At 36.4% G+C, this 22,225-nt stretch overlaps 1 protein-coding gene across 5 annotated transcripts in view; it reads right to left on the bottom strand.

The window, feature by feature from the left end:
- SLC4A7 (solute carrier family 4 member 7) overlaps positions 1-22,225 on the bottom strand; it is a 111,602-nt gene that overhangs the window by 17,789 nt on the left and 71,588 nt on the right. For all 5 annotated transcript variants that reach the window (XM_030330586.1, XM_030330582.1, XM_030330585.1 and 2 more), the window contains 10 exons: positions 19,284-19,390; positions 16,919-17,093; positions 13,194-13,327; positions 11,772-12,017; positions 10,030-10,135; positions 7,509-7,670; positions 7,004-7,117; positions 3,933-4,094; positions 3,498-3,749; positions 83-151 (listed from right to left, as the gene is read on the bottom strand). In XM_030330586.1, the coding sequence (XP_030186446.1) occupies positions 83-151; positions 3,498-3,749; positions 3,933-4,094; positions 7,004-7,117; positions 7,509-7,670; positions 10,030-10,135; positions 11,772-12,017; positions 13,194-13,327; positions 16,919-17,093; positions 19,284-19,390 (1,527 nt within the window). The remainder of the gene's footprint in view (positions 1-82; positions 152-3,497; positions 3,750-3,932; positions 4,095-7,003; positions 7,118-7,508; positions 7,671-10,029; positions 10,136-11,771; positions 12,018-13,193; positions 13,328-16,918; positions 17,094-19,283; positions 19,391-22,225) is intronic.

Genomic DNA, 22,225 nt, shown 5'->3' with positions numbered 1-22,225 from the left:
CACTACCATCGTGAAAACAATCTTTGCAAACTTAAAGTATTTTTAAGCCTTTCAACAAAATCATTAAGTACTTCAGACTTGCCTGGATTCCTTTTAATGAGGAAACTCCCATGTAAAGGAAAACGCCATATAGGACAGGCATGGGAATAAACTGCAAGTAAAACGACCACAGTTAGAATAAGAACTCATGCTACTCAAACAATTTCACAATAATAAATACACAAAAACACAGTGAGTACCTATGCAGACAGAATTAAAAGATCTTTCAGAGGTAAGACCTAACTCTTCTAGAAATAAGGAAAATGCTAGTAAACGGTAGCAACCTTGAAAAACCGTTGGGTCTTCTGCATGTTTCTTCCGGAAACGGGAGTATGTTCAGCGGTTAAGAGCATGAGCACTACAATTGGACTGCTTGGTTTAAAAAGCCAGTTAACCTCTTCTGGAGCCTCAACCTCTCTATGCTTTATTTCTGCAACCGACTGCATTAAGATGAAAGGATTTCAAATACTAAAATACTCAGAAAAGCACTTGGTGAGTACTGATCACTCACAAAGCATTAGCCAGGAATTAAAATAAAAACTTACTTTAAAAAACTAAAAATTAAAAAAGGCAGGAGTTATTATTATTGCTATCACTTCCATATAGTAACTATTATACGACAGTACCGTATACTGATACAATAATTGAACTCCACCCCCAAAAGACAGTCCATATTACTCTGGCAGTTAGAGGCATCCCCAATTGACTACCTGCCGTGCCTAGGCACCCTACAGCAAAGCCATGAACAGGCTCCAGTCACCTACTCAAAAACCACAAGCAGCACTCTCACCAAGACAGAGGCCTGTAAAGAAAAAAGACCTAACAGCTACAGAGGAAAACCACATTCACTTTACTGAACAACCAAGTATTTCCTTCCTAAGAAATGTGGGAGCAAAAAGTACTTCAGAAAGAGAAGAAAACAAGTTAAAAATCTAATAAGTACTAACAAATCCTCAGGAAATTTCAGGAAAATATTTTATCCATAAAGCAACTTCAGAATGCCAGGAAAAATAAATGATCAGAATGAAAGAGGGAAATCTAAAGATATAATTATCAAAATAATTAAAATTAATTTTGTAATGATTTTGATGAGACTAAAGAGATCAATCTAAGGAAAACAGGAAATTTTCATTAACAGTGAGGTGGCAGGACAGGAATGTGAGAACATATCCAGGTCTAGTATCTACCTAAGTGAAGTTGAAGAAATATCTAACAGAGAGAAGACAAAATAAACGGGAATTGGCAGAAAATTCCCGTAAGTTTCCAGAGAACAATGGCCCATCGAAAGACAAGCAGGATAAATGAGTCTTCTATCCATCTATTTACCTAAGTATCCCAGTGAAATTTCAGAACACCAGGAGTAAAAACGAAATTGTGGTAACTTCTAGAAAGGAAAAAAGTGCCTCTGAAGTTACAAAAAACAAAGAGATATCACACATATTATTCAGACCACTGATCTATAGGAAAAGATAATCTCAAAAAAAATTTTTTTGAACACTGAAATGCATGTCTATCAATCAAATATGAGAATAATTTGAAACAAGCAAGAACTCTGAAAGTTTACCACCCATGGCATCACACAGGAAAAAAAAAATTACTCCAGGAATTCCTTTAGCAATACAAAGAAGAAATGTAAGAAAAAGTGGCAATTTTCTTTTTCAAAGTAACGGAAGTTAACAGATACTAAGAAAACACTGGGTCCTAAGGCTTGGGCGCTTACTCTTAAGCAGCAGCGGCAGATTAGTGAAATAGGGTTATTTCTGTCTCCACGCAGGGAGATCACACACTGCTTAGTTCTCAGTGAACATATATATCATACCATCATAATGCTGATTATGTGTTCCCAGAAGGTTTACATTTTTGTAATTTAACGTACAGGGAAAAAAAAGCATGGACAGTTTAACTGTAATTACAGCAGAGAAAGTAAATGTTAGTAACCATTACAATAAAGCTAAAAACAGAATCAACCCAACGCAGGTGACAGTTGGGAGAGCGGGTAGTGGACACTGAAGTGTGCTAAATCCTCATGAAACATCCACCCCTACGTGACAGACTCCCAGGCTTTTTGGTCTCAGAACCCCCTTTATGTTCTTAACAGGTACTGTGGACATGCTCCCCCCAAACACTTTTGCTTTTGTGAACTCCGAGAGGTCCCTGGACTAAACTTTTGAGATTCACTGTCTTATAGGTAAAGAGATTCAGTATAAAAATAATAAAGCAAAAAGTAAAATTATGAAAGTATATAAAACTAGAATGTTTGTAGCCTCCAACATAAGAAATAGAGAAGTTAAAAAGAGTTTACCTCTGGAGAGCGGCTTTTAGAAAGTGAGGGAAAACTGGGAGACTAACTTTTCATGTCAGAGCTTTCTTGCTGTTCTATTTGAAATTTTTGCCTAGTCAATACTTAAAAAAGTTAAAAGGCAACCTACCTTAATAGGGGACAATATCCCCGTAAGAGGTACTAAGTATTCCTCCTCTTATGCCAAGTACTTCTAACAATACACTTACACTAGGCAGTAACTGCCCATTTACCTGTTTCACCAACTAACTAGACTGCCAAGGTCTTAAAAGCAGACAGTAATGTATCCCGTTTATTATTATTTCCCTAGTCCTAATAGCACAGTAAGTACTCAACAAATATTTGGTGAATTAATTGGTTACTAGAAAGTTCATGAAATGAAGGCCAAAGAATTCTAGTATTTAACTTTTTTTTTTTTTAGTTAATATGGTAACATACATATATGCTCTAAGTTTCTGCCCTAATGTATAAATGTACACAACTCTTAACTGAATAATTTTCTTTGCAATAAAAATAACTACAACACCAAGGGAAAAAAATGGAATTGAGTTCATCCATAATAAACAGAAAATTACAGATTAGGTACTTCACTACACTTGCTATTGTTATTGTTACATTTCTTAATCACTAGATTCAATAAGATATATACAGTAAAAGCCAGATATAAGTAAAAGATATTTAACATAAAGTTTAATTTCTTGCATGCTTCATTTATATTAGTGGTTTTTGTTTTTCTAACGAGTGCTACTACCTCTATTTCATTTAGTTTATCAGAAATAACGCATTTATTTATTTAACAGCAATATTATTTTCATACTTTGGTCAAAGAATTGTTTCATCCATGTTTCAATATTACTTCCTTTAAGATGCCTATAAAATTCTCTGGGTATATTCTTCTTTTAGATCATAAGCTACACGGACTAACTCCTTCCAAAACTCTATAGTCCTTAATACTATCCTTTTACAATATTTCTAAAATGGATGCATCTAACACTGAAATGCCTACTGTACTAAATACCAGTTGCCAAAATATTATTTTCTAAATAAGTTCCAGAAAATGAAACTAATTTTAGCTATTTTAATGTTCCATTTTCACACAACCACATATACACTTTGTAACAAAGAAGATTTTAAAACACTGCGGTGAAGAGATTTTTACCTTTAGCACTGAAGTCATGAACACAGACAGGCCCATGAGAATAAAAATCATTAGCCCTGTAACTCGCTGTTCACGAATTCCCAAAAACTTGGGTTGTTCCCCTGGAGCAGAACATTCAGATTCAACTTTTAAGCTGTTGACATGACTTATTGACAACACTGTTGCAGCCACAAACCACGGAAGTCCCATGATAGAGCAGACGCCCAACATAACACCAACCATGAGCAAATCAAGGTGATAGCCAGCTCCTTTCTGGAAAGTGAAACGAACATGAATACTCGTAAGTCTAAACTGTTCTTTTGGGTTAAAGGACTAGACTACTTCATAAAGAGAGAAAACATAATTTCCTTCCACCTCACATCTTTCAATCTTCTAGCTATTATGTAAACACCTCAAACTCTTGAAAGAACACCTGACACAAAATGTAAAAATTACCTTCAATTTGTGCTCCTTTCTGTTTATGATGACAGCTGTAATCTGTTGATCCATAAAGATGAGAATGGTACAAAGCAGAGCTGGGATAGCGGCTATTAACAAAGTCCACCAAGGATTTTCTCCCAACGGGCTTATGATCCAGCCCCTGCTTGGATCAGTAGGCTGTTAAAAAATTAAAGATGAACAGAAAGAAAGAAGTTTCCTCCTACTGCACAAATTTCCACATCACAGGTTGTGTCTATTCCAAGAAATGCCAAGGAATCAAAAAAGGACTAAATTAAATCTTGGGACACAGGAGGGAATTACTTGCAAAGACGGCCACAAGAATGCTTCCCATCCCTCGATGCAAGTCGCTAGTCCGAGTAATCAGTCTTTCCATCTAGAGGTGGGATCCATTTCCTCCCCTGGGACCTAGGACGTCTCTATGGTTTACTTCAGCCAACAAAATAAAGCCAAAGTGAAATGTGTGATTTCTGAGTCTTGATCTCAAGGGACCTTGCAGCTTCTTCTCTAACTCTCTTGGAAGCCTGAGATCAAGCTGTTGAGTAAGCCTGGATAAGTCTTCTTGAGGATGAGATACAATAAAGTGAGAGAGAGATGGGAGCCAACTACCCCAGCTGTTTCAGCCATCTGAATGGAGTATATTGCCCCATCAAGGCAATGGATGACTGCAGCCGCACAAAAGATCCCAAACCAAGAGACCCTACTCTACCCTACTAGGTTTAAGTACCAAGTGCCACAGATTTATGAACAAATGAGGGATTGTTGTTTTAAAGGCTTAATGTTTGGGGAAGTTTGTTATAGACAAATAGGTAAGTGAAGCGGAGTGTCACTTCAACAGGCTCCTAACCTACTTCAAATAAAGTGAGGTCCATCTACTGCCTAGATCAACCCCTAAACTAAACTGCTTTGAAGATCTTGCAGACTAGTGATCTCAGCAGGGTCGGTACTAAATCAGAACTGGGGCCTCAGGACATACTTTTCCAAAGCATCTACTGACAAAAACCTGGCACTTTATTAGACACAAATACATTTTGATGCTGAAACATAACATCTGTTTCATAATAAAAATTTTAAAAGATCTTAAGAGAGTTTTAGTTTTCTTGGAGGGCACTGGATATATTGAAATCTAAAAGTGTTTTCACTACCTAAACTTCACCTTAAGCCTGTTTTTTCTTCATGAAAACATTTGTCAACACATAGAGGAAATTCAATATTTTCAAATGCAGGTATTCTAATTTTCCCACACTGATACACATTAAACTGCTTAATATTCAATACTGTACCTGAATAAAAATATTTTACCTATACAATGCACAATTCTTAAGTGTTCCTTGATTTATTTCCCCAATGCATCTTATGACCCTTGAAACCAGTTTGCTACTGGAAAGCTAGATCAATGAACGGATAACAAAAATATATTTAGGAATGAAAATAAGGCACTGTGCCCAGGATTGCAGGAAATTACATCAATATTCCGAACCAGTATTAATTTACAGTTACATTTATTTCTAAGACTTGGTAAAAATAAAATGAGTTCCATATACTCATCTCTTAATTAAGGCCTAAAATCTTTAGTGGTTCAATAGCTATGCTTTTAAATAAAGGTATCCAAATTTTATTATATACTTTCAACAGCAAAATTTTAAAAATTTGAATAAAATTGAGTATATCCAATGGCTCTATACGCATCTATGTGTTATGTTACTAATGGTGCTCCATAGTAAAATTCATATAGTAAATACTATAAGGCTAATTTTCTCTCATTTTTAAATAAAAATATAAGGAGACCTTCTATATAATTTTAGTGGATCATTTTCCACCCATGCACTTGTACTTTGGAGGCCACTCGTTTTAAAAATAATTCTTTCCTCCAGTGAAAGAAAAAACAGACTAAACTTATATTCACTGTATTCCTTATTTCTAATCCCCTTTAAATCTTCTATCTTTAAAAGAATCCCCTTTAAATCTTCTATCTTTAAAAGAAGTCATATAATTTGCTATAAATATAAACATAACCAGTGACACAAATACTCAACTATAAGAAAACCCCAGAAACTTCAAAAGTTACCAACTCCTACTTAGATAGGGAAACAATTCTTGGATGCTGTAATACACTTGTGGTCTGTTATGTACAACATAACTACAGTCTGCCGATGAAAGCAAAGGGTTTCTAATTGGTCAGCTAAGTATCATTTTTCTCCTTGAAGAATACATTTGATTCTCTCCTGATTTTGCTGGAAAACGATACATGCAGAGTTCCATTTCATTATCAGATTCACCACCCTTCTAGAAATTTAGCTAGAATCTCTTTGTTACACTTTTAAATTCAAGTTTGAGTCACTTCCTTATAAAGAAATGAAGAATGCTTCTTCTGCCTGGAAAACACATCACAAACTCCAGCTATGACTGCAGGGTCACAGTTTTTAAATGACTCCCAACTATTTACCATTAATATTTTCATTCATTTTCCCTCATGGGACTAACTTGGATACCTTCTTGCCTGTTTCCTAAGTAGATTCATTTGTCTCTTCTCATCTTGTCATTTTTTTTTTTTTCAACGTTTATTTATTTTTGGGACAGAGAGAGACAGAGCATGAACGGGGGAGGGGCAGAGAGAGAGGGAGACACAGAATCGGAAACAGGTTCCAGGCTCTGAGCCATCAGCCCAGAGCCTGACGCGGGGCTCGAACTCACGGACCGCGAGATCGTTCATCTTGTCATTTTTTATGTATGTGAGAAATATATATATATTTTTATAAAGTGTCCCACTTTAAGAGGCACCTGGGTGGCTGAGTCAGTTGAGCATCCGACTTCAGCTCAGGTGATGATCTCATGGTTCATGGGTTCGAGCCCCACATTGGGCTCTGTGCTGACAGCTCAGAGCCTGGAGCCTGCTTCAGATTCTGTCTCTCTCTCTCTCTCTCTCTCTCTCTTTCTCTTTCTCTGCCTCTCCCCTGCTTACACTCTGTCCCTCTCTCTCTCTCAAAAATAAACAAACATTAAAAAAAAATTTTTTTAAATAATCTGGTATTCCCATGTAACAAATAACCAAATGTTTTAATCCTTACCTCAAATTTTTCAGGAACATGAAGTTTAGGAGATGGAACTCCTACAAGGTAGTCAATTGCAACCATTATTACTATTGTGAGAAATACAGCAAAGTCACTGATTGTCGATCGCACCTATGTTAAAAGGATCAAGTTAAAATAAACACAAAAACTGTGTGTCCTTTCTAAATAATTCATATCTTTCACATTAAAATATGCCACTAGAAAGTGTCAATAAGGTTTTTAATTAGTAATAATGTGTCAATGAAGTACATTTATTTCTAGTATACTTTCAAAAAGATAAAAGACACATTTCACAACTAACCTACCATCCCTCATGGTACCATGATCTTCCTACTATTAGTTCAGACATGTAATATGCATCTTTCTCTAGAAGTAATTGCTTTACACATATTTGACATCAAGTATTAACCTCAAACAATTTATTACAGTTTTGAAATAAACCAGAGAAACAAAAACTAAAAACATGAATATTACCAGAACTCCAAAATCACATCCCAATTACCTTGGTAGGAAAATACCGCTTGGTCTTAAATTGCTTGAGGAATGAAGACAGAAAAAATGTTGTGAAAAATAAGATGACACTCCAAAAGAGCACATCTGGAATATAAGGTCCATGAAGACCACAGGCTGACCCTACAAACACACCATGAAAGGTTTTACATTCCTGGGGGGGAGGGGGGGGGGAGGGAAGGAGAAAAAAATAGAAAAAGGAGAGAATAAGATTCTCAGATACCTAATAAATTAGTAATGAACTCTATTGACTCTAAGATGCTAGTGACTGAAGACATGCCACTATTTTATATTTTACTTAGAAAGAAAAAACACTGCCAAGTCAACTTTAACACATCATCAACCGTAAGACATACCCTGAGTTCAGAGATGCTATAGTTTGAAAAATATATGAATCTTAAATCACTGAATGAAAATACAGTATTTTGCCAAGTTACATCACACAGTCCTTTCTTTCAACTCCACATACTCTTTAGTGAAAGCTTCAGAGTGAATAGTAATTTCTGAATACTTTGTATGCATTCTTGATGGTCCACAAGTTTACTATCTTTCCTTTACTTCTAAACAAGTTACTTAAAACAAAAGTGCCAAATTCAAATGAGGAAAAGTTGTTGGGCTTTTCTGACTTCACTCAAGACTCAGGATTAAAGCATGGGACTAGGAGCAGTAAATCAATCATTCAAACAGTATTTCCATTAAAAAAAATCAATAACTTAATGATACAGCATAATATAAATGCAATAATAGAAGTATTTTGACCAGATTTTCCTTTTGGGGAAAAAAAATAACTCAAAGTCAACCAGAGATTAAAAAGGACATATGCCTCTAACGTCATTTTTCTCTTACTTATATTTTTTTTTTTTTTAACGTTTACTTTTGAGACAGAGAGAGACAGAGCATGAACGGGGGGAAGGGCAGAGAGAGGGAGGGAGACACAGAATCAGAAACAGGCTCCAGGCTCTGAGCCATCAGCCCAGAGCCTGACGCGGGGCTCGAACTCACGGACCGCGAGATCGTGACCTGGCTGAAGTCGGACGCTTAACCAACTGCGCCACCCAGGCGCCCCAACTCTTACTTATATTCTAATGAGACTTGTTTTAACGACATAACTCAGGTTTACCAAGAGAAAAATAGTCTCAGGTTCCATCATTCTCAATTTCTATGTGCTGAAATGAGTAAAGCCTCAAATTTACAATATGGCTCACAAAAATAAAAGCTAAAAGTACAAAAAAAACCCAAAAAAACAAAAAACAAAACCCAGGCCTTTTGAATATTAAGACACCGCAAAAAAGACCTGTATCTATAATATCAAGACCTCCTATTCACCATGGAATGAGATTTTTTTTTAAACAAATCACTTTCATTTGAGCAACTCTGTTAACTCTACCTCTTTCGTAGCAAAAATGACTTTTTAAATAGAAAGCAGTCAAGCATGAATCTAAGTTGATTACTGATATATAATGCTTTAAGTCAGCAGTGTCCAACAGAACTTCCTATGATGATGGTTCAGTGTCTCCACTGGCCAACGTAGCAGTCAGCAGTCACACGAGGTGACCGAGTACTTGAAATGTGGCTAGTGCAACTGAGAATTGAACCTTTAATTAAATGTATTTAACTTCAATTTAAATAGATACACGTGGCCAATGGCTACTATACTGGACCATAGAGACATAAATTATCAATGAGATAAAATTTCAGATATCCTTCCAATGATATAGTTAGGAGTTATATTTAGTGAGAAAAAAATGGCCTACAATTGCTTATATAAAATTGCTTATATGATATAAAAAGCACCACAGAAACTCAGGGGATCTTGGTTTTGATATTGCTACAATCACTTTATGACTTAATCTCAAATGCCAATCTGGGAAGTGCCCAAAACAGATATTCTACAGCTAGGACAATATGCCCCAACAGAATATAAGAACACGTAATAGTATTCAGTACACAGTAGGTGCTCATTACATGTTTTTTGTCCTTCTTCCTTCCTGAGGCGCTTAAGTTACGTTAGTCTCTACAAGTCTCTACAAGTCTACAAGTCTCTACAAGTCTCTGAACAAGGTTTAGTTTGACACTGAGGCATGAGGAAAGCACTCAGGATCTTCTAAATAAGCTGTTCATGGAGCAGATGAACTGATACAGAGCAAGCAGGACAAGAAGATGTGGGCTGTTCTAAACTGCCAACTCCAGTATGTGCAACCACAGTCATAGCAAACACTTCCCATGAATTTATCAATCTACGTGGAACGAGAAACCAGAAGTATGTTCACATCTTTTTAATAATTATACCTTGGAAGTCATATTTAGTCCGTTTTTATCCCCCTTACCAGGTTCATTCTTTGCAGCCTACTGTGTGATACATAAAAATGTGGTAACTCCTATCTGGTCAACACAACACTGTGTTCTGAAAACATACCATAACTACTAATCAAGAAGAAAATGTAGGTCTACTCAGAAAAAGCTAAAGAACTAGGTTATTATTTGCAAAATCCTTTATCTCATAATGTACTCACAGAAACAGTGAGATTCTCCCAGGAAATATCATGCGCTGTTAAATTCTTTTCCTTCCACACCTTGAGGGTTTCATTGCTAGGGTTGGAGGGTTCAACACATACACATCTGAGAAATGAGAACAGGGTAAAATTTTAAGGATCCTACATTTCATGTTTAGATTGTATTATATCAATCACCCAATGTGGTAGCTTTTAATCTAACTTTTCTCCCCATGTTGCAATGCATGGAGACTACAAAGTGAAAACACATCAGAAACAATGGAACAGACGAGGTTTGCCTTATATACACAAAATGTAACAAATACAAATATCAATACAATGATATTTTAAAGAATATCTTAATGAAACTTGTTAGATGTATTCCTTGGTGGGGGGGGGGGGGAGGGGGCAGTGCTATTTTCTTTTAAAACCTGACAAGATACTACCATATTTAGTAAGGCCACTCTACTAAATCTTACCTACTTGACCCCACGGGAGCAGCTCTGCCTCCCCAGGCACACATAAACGAAGCACAAAGCTCCCAATACAGAGATACTCCTATTTCCGCTTTGTACTCTGACAAGCCCTACCTACTCATGCTCATCCTTTATGGATCTTAAGTTTCATTCTTAAAGAAATAAATGAAAAACAATTTTTCATCAGGATAGAACTAGGAAAGTCATAAGGAGATCGGAAAGTTCAGTTTATATCCCCAGAACTCACTCGCCTAAAGAAAAACTAGAAACACACACACACACACACAAGCAAAGAAATCTCTAACTGTGGATTTAAAAAATAAAAAGGAGAAACACACAGGAATATTCCCAATTAGATTATCAGCTGTTTAAGAACAGGCAAGAGGCTGGACGTTGGATTCATTCCATGCTCTATCATTTCCTAGCTGTGTTTGACCCAAGTTTTAACCTCCATGAGGCTGTTTCTTCATACACAAAAGGGGCTAGGATATGAATAACTAAGTCAAATGTGATATGAATTATGCAACAGCACTACACAGTTGTACCCCAGTATTTTGGTAACCACTTTCTCCTTGCAAGTCAATCAAATGCAGGATCACATTTATACTAAATGCTATATGCTACAGACAGCAAATACAGGCATCTACCTAGATATGTTAGACTTTTAATTGAATATATTTGTCAACCTTCTGTAACTATTATGATCACTTTTCAAATCCTATTTTATTCCAGAGTCTTAAAAGATGTTCAATTCATGCTTTTCTTATCACAAAGCAAACGGTCCACCAAACAGCATCAGAGTGTACTGAAATTACACCGTAAAAACAACTTCAAATAAAAATGATCAGACTTCAAAAATGTTAATGAAAATGCAAACTACGAGGAATATAAAAATCTCTGCGGCTTACATTCAGGACTTGGTTACAGAATACTAGATGGAACACAAGATCTGACAAAATTGCTTGATTCAAATATACAGTGCTTAGTTGCCAAAGAATTGCATTTAAATTGACTGATCCAATTCAAACAGAAGACCAAAAATACACACATTTGAGAAAGTTGTTTCTGGAAATAAAAATGACTGAATTTGTTCAACTGTATTTATGTTCCTACTGAGTGCGTCGGTCAAGTCTCATCTGTTACAAACAAGTCAACCTCCACATGGCTAGTTGGGTAAGTTACAGCTAGATATACCATGAGCATCACATGCAAAATAAATGCTTTTAGGCTCAGACATTGCTGCAAAAAATACATTCTAATAATATTGGGGAAAAGAGAAACACTTACGAGTAGCTGGTCAGTTTATCTAAGTTGTTGTGCATATTAAATGCATATATTTCTCCTAAGTGAAAGAGCTTCTCCAAAGCCTCGTAGATGAATATGATGCAAATAAGAGCTGCAAAAGCCTCCTCTGTAAATCGAGTGATATAGCACACAAGGCTGCTCGCATCTGTTGCAACCAAAACAATGCACAAGAAGGAAGTCCACAGACCAATACTGGTTCTTAAAGACAGATAGGAAAGCTGATAATCTCTGTTTAGGGAAAAAATGTGGACATGATCAACATACACACACAGCAGTGTATATCTGTAATTAAGATTTTCACAACAAGCAATAACAAGAGTCTAAAAACATAAGCTTCCTAAAAAGAGTAAATTACAGAATAACAATAATGACTAAAGAAAGCCCTCAGTATGTCTCTGCTGCAACTGAAGATAACAGAATTATAACAGCTTACTTATATAAAAGATTTACAGTGAAAATCCGCTAGGCAATCAGTATTTCAAAAACAAAGACCTCACTTTAGAAATCAGTTGTGAGGAGTAGAAGACAGACGTGCAGTCTACAGAACTACATGGGACTCTCTAAAGACCCGGAAGCTCTACGTTAACATGGTAACCACACCCCGTCCCCTCCACAGCCATCACTAACATCTCCTCTGCCACCAGTATCGCCACAGAAAGTGACTTCATTTTGTAAATTCAATTTCAAATAAGAAATTACTTTAAGACCACAGAGTCCAGAACACTTCAGGTCATTGCATTCTGTCTTAGTCTGTGCAGCTGGCATGCCAGATTGGAATCAGAATCAGCTTGTTCAGTGAAGAAGCAATCAGAACAAGATGAGTCAGATGAATCAGATATTTTAATAGGATCAAGTGGTTTCAGGCTAAAATATTCAATGGCATTTATCTCACAAAAGGAATAGTACTGGCCACGTCAAATTCCAACTCTACCAGCTACAGTACCCAGAACTCATTCCCACACTGTGAACCCTGCCAATGGAAACTGACATCTCACTCCGACAGCTAAAATTCATTCTGCTAAATAGACCTGATTGGCAAAGTCAGCTACAGCCTCCAAGATCCACCTCTTTTTAAAATTCCTTTAAAAGACCAACATACCAGCTAATCAACAATTAGATTAACTCCTTCTTGCTGGGTTGATACTTGCCAGCACAAAGGATTTTTATTGCACAAGTGATTTGTTGACCAGGACTCAAATCCACTGGTTTTATACACACGGTGACGGGGTAGATACAATAGCAGGGACGGGAGTAGGGTCAACCACACAGTAGCCCCCAAATACTGAAAATATATATACTGCCTTTTTCAGCTACTGAATATATAATGCACTTAACTAAAGTTAATAAACAATATAATTATACACATATGTAGACACATGTGGTAAGTAAATAACTATTACGTACCTGCAGAACTTAAATAAAATTTTTTCAAACACTAAAACTGGACCTGTGCTCCCCAATATTGTTAGAGGTTGCCCAGCAAACAACGAATAGGCAATCCCAGTTAATGATGCTCCAAAAAGAGACTCTATTGCACTCTGTTTAAGGAAAAAAGAAATGAATAGAAGTAATACATCATAAACATTATCTCTGACCTACTGAAATACACATAAGACATCTGAAAAATAAAAACACAAATCAAGTAGTTAAACACACAAAGCAGACACAACTTTTGATTCTTAAATTTCTATTTTAAATATGGACAATTACAAACACATCTTAAATACATAGGGAAAACTGCTTTGTTTTCATATTAAAAGTGAGCTTTTGCAATCAACCTTTATACAGAACTCAGTATTGTGGGAGGCAGGAGGGAGGAGTAAATGGAAGAGAAGCCTAGATTCTAACTCTATCTATACGCATTTTATCTCTTAAGTTTGTAGGGAGTACAAATACACTTGTTATTGTGCATATTTTTATATGTCTGAAATAAGTCATTAAAAAAAAATAGGAAACATTAAATACTCGATATGGTGTGCTACAAAAAAAGACTCCTTCAGATAGGTAAGTCAGAAATTAACAACTGATCCTATCAGTCGCAAAATGATTTCTAAAGAGCAATTTTCCACACGTTTCAAAGAAATTACTCTTATATGATAGGCTTAACCAACAGACATCAAAAATAAAATGCTTTTGACATAAAATAGATGGAATATCTCCTTTAAAAACTCAGAGCAACCATTCAATGAAGAAGTATGTGACTACTAAAGCTAGGTAAAAAAAAGGTAAAATAAGAAAATCAAAGACTCAAGAAAGTGTAAATCAAAGCTAGTACGTCAGCCTCTACCAATAGGACATCTTAACTCATTAGTTAATTAGATGATAAGGGGTACAGGCTATGCCACTAGACACAGGGGAGGGATCAGAAAGAAAAGAACAGTTCATCACTCACAACATCAAGGTCAACTGGAATGCACTATCAAGAAAGGAGAAAGCCCATCATCGTTGGGAAAGGCAAGGAAACGAAGCTCGTGAGAAGCACCCCGCCTGGACGTGGGAGGCAGCACAGCAGCAGAAGAGCAGGGCTTCAGAACCAGATTGGAGCAGACGACCCTTTACTACCAGATGCTAAGCCACTGGCATTATTCAAACTTTTCGAGCCCAACCCTACTCATTTTTCAGCAGGAGCGGTAAGAGCCGGGGGAACTTAATGATGCAGTGTTTGAGAAAACACCTAGCCAGCCTACCGGCTGACACACAGAATGCACTCAATAAATGGCAGAGATTCTCATCAGCAGCAATAACAGCATCTTCCAAAATCAAAATCACAAAATAACAGTATGCAGTAAAAGTATTATTCAACTATTAGTATAAAATAGGACCAAACTCACATACATCGGCCAAAACAAAGGGCCCGTATTAACTGCTAAGCCACTATAAAATCCTTGGTTCAATCAGAATACGCATATTTAAGAATGAATTGAAGCAGAGCTCAAGGCAAAGGAAAAAAATGTCTACAGGGTGTCGAGAGAGAGCAAAAAACCGAGAAGAGAAGCAAGCAGATGGCAAATAAAGAAATGCTAACTGGGGGCAAACAGGCACAGAATAATAGTTCCCCTTCCCAACATGGCGTTAAAAAGGCAGAACCTGTCGCAGGAAGCCCTTCCTTTCACCACTGTGTCCACCACTCCTCTCCCAAGCCCTTTACTGGCACATTCACTAGTTCCTTCACCCAGATCTAGTCTTATCCTCATTTGTAAATGGTTTTTATGTTCATTCCCAAGCAGAACGGTCTCTCTCCCTAAGAAACCAGAGCCCTACCACACTGCCTTCCTCTGGCCACAATCAGAAGCCTCCATCTTACCCACCAGAAGCCCTACCAGTGTCTTCCCTGTACCTCTCCACTGCACAGCAGTGACCACTCCATGCTAATCTGTCTTCTTTCTCAGAGCCTCTAGTTTGGCTTTTGCAAACTTACATCATCCTGATTCCTCTTTTCAAGTTCTGGTGGTGCTGTGTCTCATCTGCTGGGCCATTTTCCTCCGCCGTCTCATTCCTCCTCTGGTCCACAAACGTAACTCCGTACTTTTCCCTCTCCCCTCACTATGAATGATCTCCCCTGTCACCGTCACCTATTCCCAACCTTTATTCTTGCTCCTTACAAACTTGCTCCCCTGTACAAACTCTGGAACTGTACCTCCTACTTGACGTTCCGACAAAGCACCTGAAAACAAACGCATCATCTCTGTTTCACTTTCCTCGGTAATACTCCGGATTTCCCACTGTGGTCCTTCCACCTGCTACAGCTCCCCCCTGATCTCATTCACATGTGCCACAGCACACCATGACGTATTCCCTAGGTACACACTACCGTATCTTCTTGTCTTGTTTGGAGCCTTGAGGACAGAAGACACATGCTCATCTGACACTTGTCTATGTCCCCCCGATGCCTACAGCACCATCACAGGCACAGGGTATATTAAACAGCAGGATGAGAAAGGCAGGCAATGCAGGAAAGTCCAAAAGCAAAGCAGCATTGTTTCCATGATGGTAACAGGTAAGACACATTTCCAGGGGGACCAGCAGAGTTACATGTATATTTTGCAACAATGCATAAAAAGCAACTTATTAAAAACAGATTTCCTTGATGAAATGATTGAGGGGTAAAAGAATCTAAATAACCAAAAATAAATTGAGTTCAAAGGAAATTTTAGTTGTCAAATTTGTCTCACGTTCAGATCATGAAATAGTTTAACTGAATAATGATCAATTAGCTTCTGGCTATTTTTTTCACCTTTTATCTGGAAAAAAAATGAATTTCCTCCTAAGAGTAAATGTAATTAAATAAAATACACTTAAGAACTGCAAATCATCTCATTTAAATTCCATTAAAATTTAAACAAACAAACAAGTCTTTTTCAACATTTTACAAGGCACTGGATACTCTTATCATGCCTCCCACAGCCCCTCATACAGCATTACCAAGAACAAAAAGTCATAAAAACTTTCATTTTAGTCATATCAAAATACGGATGCAGTTTTCAGTTACACTTTCCAATTAAAACGTTGGCTACTTTTACACAAATTTAGTAACAGCAAAATAAACAACACTAGAAATCCACCATTTTTCTACAACTTGCAAAGGCTACTTATCTAGTCTGGGCCTACCCACCAGGGCTGATGAGTTAACATTAATCCCAGGGCTCTAACTAATCCCATGATGCCTTACAGGATATGAAGTAGCCCCACTGATAAATTCACCCACCCTTGACCCACCCAGAACCAGTTCAATTTATCTCCCACCACCAACCCTTCCCCACACCCCACAACAAAGACAATACAAGCCTTTTACTCAGTTTATAAAACCATTCATCCAGCAGGCCAGGGTCAACTTTGTTTTTTCTTTTTCTTGTTTTCTTTTTTTTTTTTTTTTTTTTTTTTTTTTTTTTTTTTTTTTTTTTTTTTCTTTTTTTTTTTTTTTTTTTTACCTCAACTGTGCATCTTCTCCTGCTCAAATGGCTTCCCCATGTTTTCCATAGCAATTACCCTTGGGGGAAGTCTGCTTTGGGACAGGTTAATCATGCTGTGGGTAGACTCTTCAAATAAAAGTAGGAATAGTGAGACAAATGCACACAGACACTTGCCTCTGAAGAGCTAAGAGCCTGGCCACTACCAATCTTTGTACTCACTATTCTGCCTTCTGTAGCTTCTCCAAGCAGCCCTCCAAAAGTGATTACAGGAGACATACAGGCACAGTATAGGAAAAGAATCGAGGCCAGGCACTGTAGACTTAATGCATCCTTGAAGTCACTCAAGAAAAAAGGTGCTTTCCTTTTGATGTCAAGTATCAAACCACCAAAAAGCCTAAATAGGTGAGATGAAACTCGTCAAACTGTACACTAGAGGCTTCTAGCTAGTTCAAACTAAATCTATGGGCTACATAAAACTGCTGGTGCCTAGTGTTTTGTCAACAGAAATTAATATCCTAGCTAAATCACGATATAAATTACAGAAGACACACTCATTTAATCTCATCCACTGACAGAGGAAAGGCAGATCTCATTACATTAAACGACACATAAACATCTGTATTTTATGGACTATATACTGAGAAGACTGCAGGCAAATGATTTTATATGAGTAAATGTAATTTCAGACACAAATGTACAAGAAAATATACAATAAAAATAAATAAAACCTAACAATCCATTCAAGAAAATATGCATAAGCAATTCTATCAGTTAGTATCTACATTATAAATCTTAAAGGCAAGTGTCAGAAATACCAGGAAGGCAATTATAATATAAACCGTAAGTCCTCAAATACCCTTTACTATGAATCCAGTATGCTGTGCTTAGACTCAGTAGCGAACTGAATAATTTTAATTACTTTTAAAATTACTACTTCAATCACATAAATATTTCTGGTCCAGGTAAAAAGCCTAAAAAATTAATGCAGGGTATTTAACTTACTGGATATGTACTCAAGTTCACGTGCATGTGGAGAAAACTAAGGTTTAAATTGGTAAATTTAAAATGTGTATTTGCACATCAGAGCCTTAGCATTTCAATGTAGGTGGTTTTTTGTCTTCTTTTTTTTTTTTTTAATTTAACTTTTGGATACATCTAACTTGAAAGCACTCTACTAAAATATAAGCCTCAGTGAGGGGCAGGGACTTTTCCTTGTTCACTGCCATTATCACCAGTGTCTAGAACACTGCCCAGGACATAGTAGGTACTCAGTAAATAGTAACAAATCAGTAATTCAAAAAGGTTTTGTGACTCATAAAACATACATTCTGCAGAAAATACACCAAAAAAGTAATCTTAAGCTTTAAAATGTTTTGGATGTTTCAAGGTTTACCATTCTACCTTTTTAAAAGTTAATATTGCAAACTAAATACTAAATACACATTGACAAGTTGACAGAAGTTACTGTGTAAATAATCTGACAGCGGGGGAAATCAACTTGCGATAAAAAAAGGTGTCAATGATCATGTCGAAAATGAAACCACATCATCAAATCAACAACTGATCAACAGTTTATATGAGGCTCTCATGTGACGGACCGTGAGATCAGTGGGGGCCTGACTTGGTATTTCTCACTGACTAACCCGATCTCAGCCTGAAGTCCGAGGAAGTAACAGTAACTGCTAGTGTTCGGGGATACTTGCAGAGACTAATATATTAGACCATGAACAAATTGTGTGTTCAAGTTTCTCTAAATTTTATGTTCAGTATGCCAGTTGTTCTTTTTCTCTGATAGCGTCCTTTAGGCATATGTCATCAATACCCCTAATAATGTGGCTGTTATCAAGTATCCTGATGTCTTAAACAAATATAGAAGGTTCAAAATCTTAGTTTCACAGCCACCACCCGTGGACAACAGTATCAATATCCACATGCTTTTTTTCTTCAGTATGGAAATACCGTAACATTTCTCTATTCTACAAAATATTTTCAGACAATGTTTGCACCTAGCAATATTTCTATTTTTTATTCCCAAAATTAACACCTTCAACAGTTTTTTCTAACTAGGTTTCCAGGGATCATTACCATGGTTTCATTAGCTTTGCTGTCTCATTTTACACTATCTCATGATACAATGTTCACTTAAGAGTTTTAAATCTATGCACACACACACAAACTATTGGTTGTAATTCCTCTCTGTTCCCGTAATTCTGTAACTTTATACAGAGAATTTTAATAGCACTCCACACCTTCTTCAAGAACCTTCTGAATGGGTAATGTAAATTACACTATATTCTATGTAACTGCTCAATATCCTTATCGTATGGGCCATAATATTTTCATTTTAAATTAAAGCCTGATATAAAGAATCCAAGCATCTACTAGTAAAATTATTTTTAAATAATTTTCCTCAACAAAATACACTTATATAATGATGCATTTTAAATATAGAAAAAAAAAAAAAAAACACTGTACAAGATTAACTTCCATATACTTGCAAAGAAAAAGACTTTTTATGCCTTCTTCATCAAATCAACCCCTAGTCCTCAAAAGACACCCACACTGAATCAGTATTTGTACCCACCGTCCGGTCCTTTGCAGCTCAGGCCCGGCATGATGACCGGCCTCGTTAGGTGTCTCACCCGAGCTGGGGGCAGATCCATTGGGAAATACAGGAATCTTCCTCTTTTCCTGAATTTCACAAAAAACACATTTTCAGAATTCTGTTTTCAAAAAGTTCAGATGGCACTCCTGAATTAGAGGGAACAGGAGATCTTATATTGATTGCATTATCTAATCAATGCCCTTGGAAATAATGATACCTCATATAAACGTCCACTTGAAATGAACTGCACATTAGAACAGTTATGTAGTATTTGTCTCCATTAACATTTCAACTTTATGACTGATTGGCTTTTTATATTTTGTATCCTAAACCAAATATACTATATACAACACATTCATACCCACCATCTCAAATTGTCACTCAGTAATAGGAAAATAAATACCCAAAAGCATCTCTCTAACCAGAATATTTAAAATATTGCTCATACTAATGAAGAATACACTTTATGTTAATAAAAAAGTAAATGCCATTTTCCTTTTACCACAATACTTCCCTGAAGATGAAAGTAGCACAAGAGTTGTCTTTTAAAAACACGTTTTCATAAAAATCAATTTCCTATTACATTTTATTATTACTAATCCAAGACTTGCGTGAGTGATAAAGGCTCCCCCTCCCTTCACTTGAAGATCAAGGAAGTAACTTCTAATCTGTTACCTCCAGAGGTCAGCGGTCAATGGGCTGTGTGTGACACACTGTGAGAAGGAAAGAAAGACAGGGGAAGGGTGTCCATCCCAGGAGATCCCCTTGGTCAAAAACCCTGGGTGAGCTACAAACTTACACTACTTGGTTTATATGTTCGACATTTATAGCGTAGCAAGACTTATCTATAATCATAGGATTAGCGCTTGAAAATGTCAAAATTAAAACTAAGTTACATCTTAGCTCAAAGGGGAAAGAAGAGTACAAAACGACAGAATTCCTAAAAAACAAAAGAAATGGAAAACACTACATAACACAATCCATGGGATATAGCAAAACCATCATTCAAGAAAATTGAGCATTTATATTAAGAAAAACAAAAGGATACAAATACATGAATTAAACATCCAGCTCAGGAAATATGAAAACAGATTCTTTCCTGAAGTGAAAGTAATGAAATGAAACCACTAAAAGCAGAAACGGAGTTAGAAAACAAAACGCTTCTTTAAAAAAGGAGAACTGAAACAAGCTGTAAAAGCTGCTCTATTTCAGAAACAGGATAAACCATTAGCTAACACACAGTAAAAGATATGACAAGGAGGCAGCTTCAAACTGAAGGAAATTTTGTACACACACACACACACACACACACACACACACACACGTACGTACATACACCACCCTATGCAAATAAATTAAAAACCTTAAAGAAATGGGTAATGCAAAGGAACACATAATTTCCCCAAAACTGAAACCAGAAAAACAGGAAATAGGCAATTTTCTAGGAAAATATAATACTGACCCCAGAAAACAGAGAAAGCTTACACAAACCAATCACTGCAGAAGAAACAAGCAAGTTGTAAAGTCCACCATACAACAAAATACTCAGGCTCAGAAAATTTTCCAAAGGAATTCTTCCAGACTTTTAGAACCAAATTACTCTAACTATTTAAAGTTTTAAAAAAACAGGGAAGGGAAAATTTACAGATACGAAATAAATAGAAGAAAGATATGAAAGCCAGAAGACTGCAAAAAAAACTACGGACCAATCTACTTACAGTGATGCAAACAACTTAAAATATTAGATGTAGGCGACCAGCATTCTGAAGCCAAATTTGGGTTCATTCAATGCAAGAGTGTTTTCAAATTAAAGAATCTATTAATATGGTCTACCACAATAAATGATCAAAGGTCATACAATCATCTCCAGAGATGCTACAAAGCCATTTGAAAAATTTAACATCCACTTACATTAAAAATTTCAATGAAACAGACTTTAATTGGATTCTTTCTGAGCATGATAAAATGTGTATCTTTCTGAGCATGATAAAATGTGTATTTTGGCTTCAATGTCAGTAACTTAATGAAAGAAACATTAGGGACACTAACTACAATTGGGAACAAATTAAGAAATGCCCATTTAAAGTCAACTGCCACTCAACATTACTAGAGATTTCAGCCAATACAATCAGACAACAGAAAATACACTAGAGCTGTAAGGAGAAAAGGAGGCATCAAAATATCTTACTGCAGATGACATGGCTGAAAAACTATTACATACAATGAAAGAACTCAGAAAGGGAGGAGAATAAAAAAGAAATACTCAGTAACAAAAGAGCCTTTATATATAAAAGTAACAAAGTGAAGATATAACAGAACAAAACCTCATTTACAATACAGACCTTAAAGATAAAATGCCCAGAATACATTCACCAAGTATATAAAGTGTAGATAAAGGAGAATTTTATGGCATTCCTTAAGGACACAGAAACTAACTTGAAATCGGAAAACAAGTAGGGGGAAACATACCATGTTCTTGAATGACTCAATGTTAAAAGATGTCAACTCTCCCTCAGTTCATTTACAAATTTAACCGCCATCACAGTTTTTTAGAAATCAGGTTTTAGCTCTGGAAATTAAAAGCTCATTTTAAAGCTTACATAGAAAAATAAATATACAAAGACAGCCAAGAAAATTCAGGAACGCAAGAGTAACAGAAGGCTCAAGAATGAATCTAGACCTACTGGGTATTAAAATATGCCAAAAAGCCTCAGAAATTAAAGTATGGAATTGGTCCATGAACAGAGAGACCAATGGAATGGAAAAGAAATTCCAGAAGGACTTGAAAGCAAAGGGAAATTTACAAAACGATAAGGCAACAACACCAATCAAGGGGAGTAACGCTCAACTTTTTAATAAACTGGAACAAACTGGCAGCAATGTAGGTAAAAGATAAAGCTAGATGCATATTCCACATGATA

This window comes from Lynx canadensis, chromosome C2, assembly GCF_007474595.2.
Source record: "Lynx canadensis isolate LIC74 chromosome C2, mLynCan4.pri.v2, whole genome shotgun sequence".
Classification (NCBI taxonomy): Eukaryota; Metazoa; Chordata; class Mammalia; order Carnivora; family Felidae; genus Lynx; species Lynx canadensis.
This window is presented reverse-complemented; position numbering and strand designations above follow the sequence as displayed.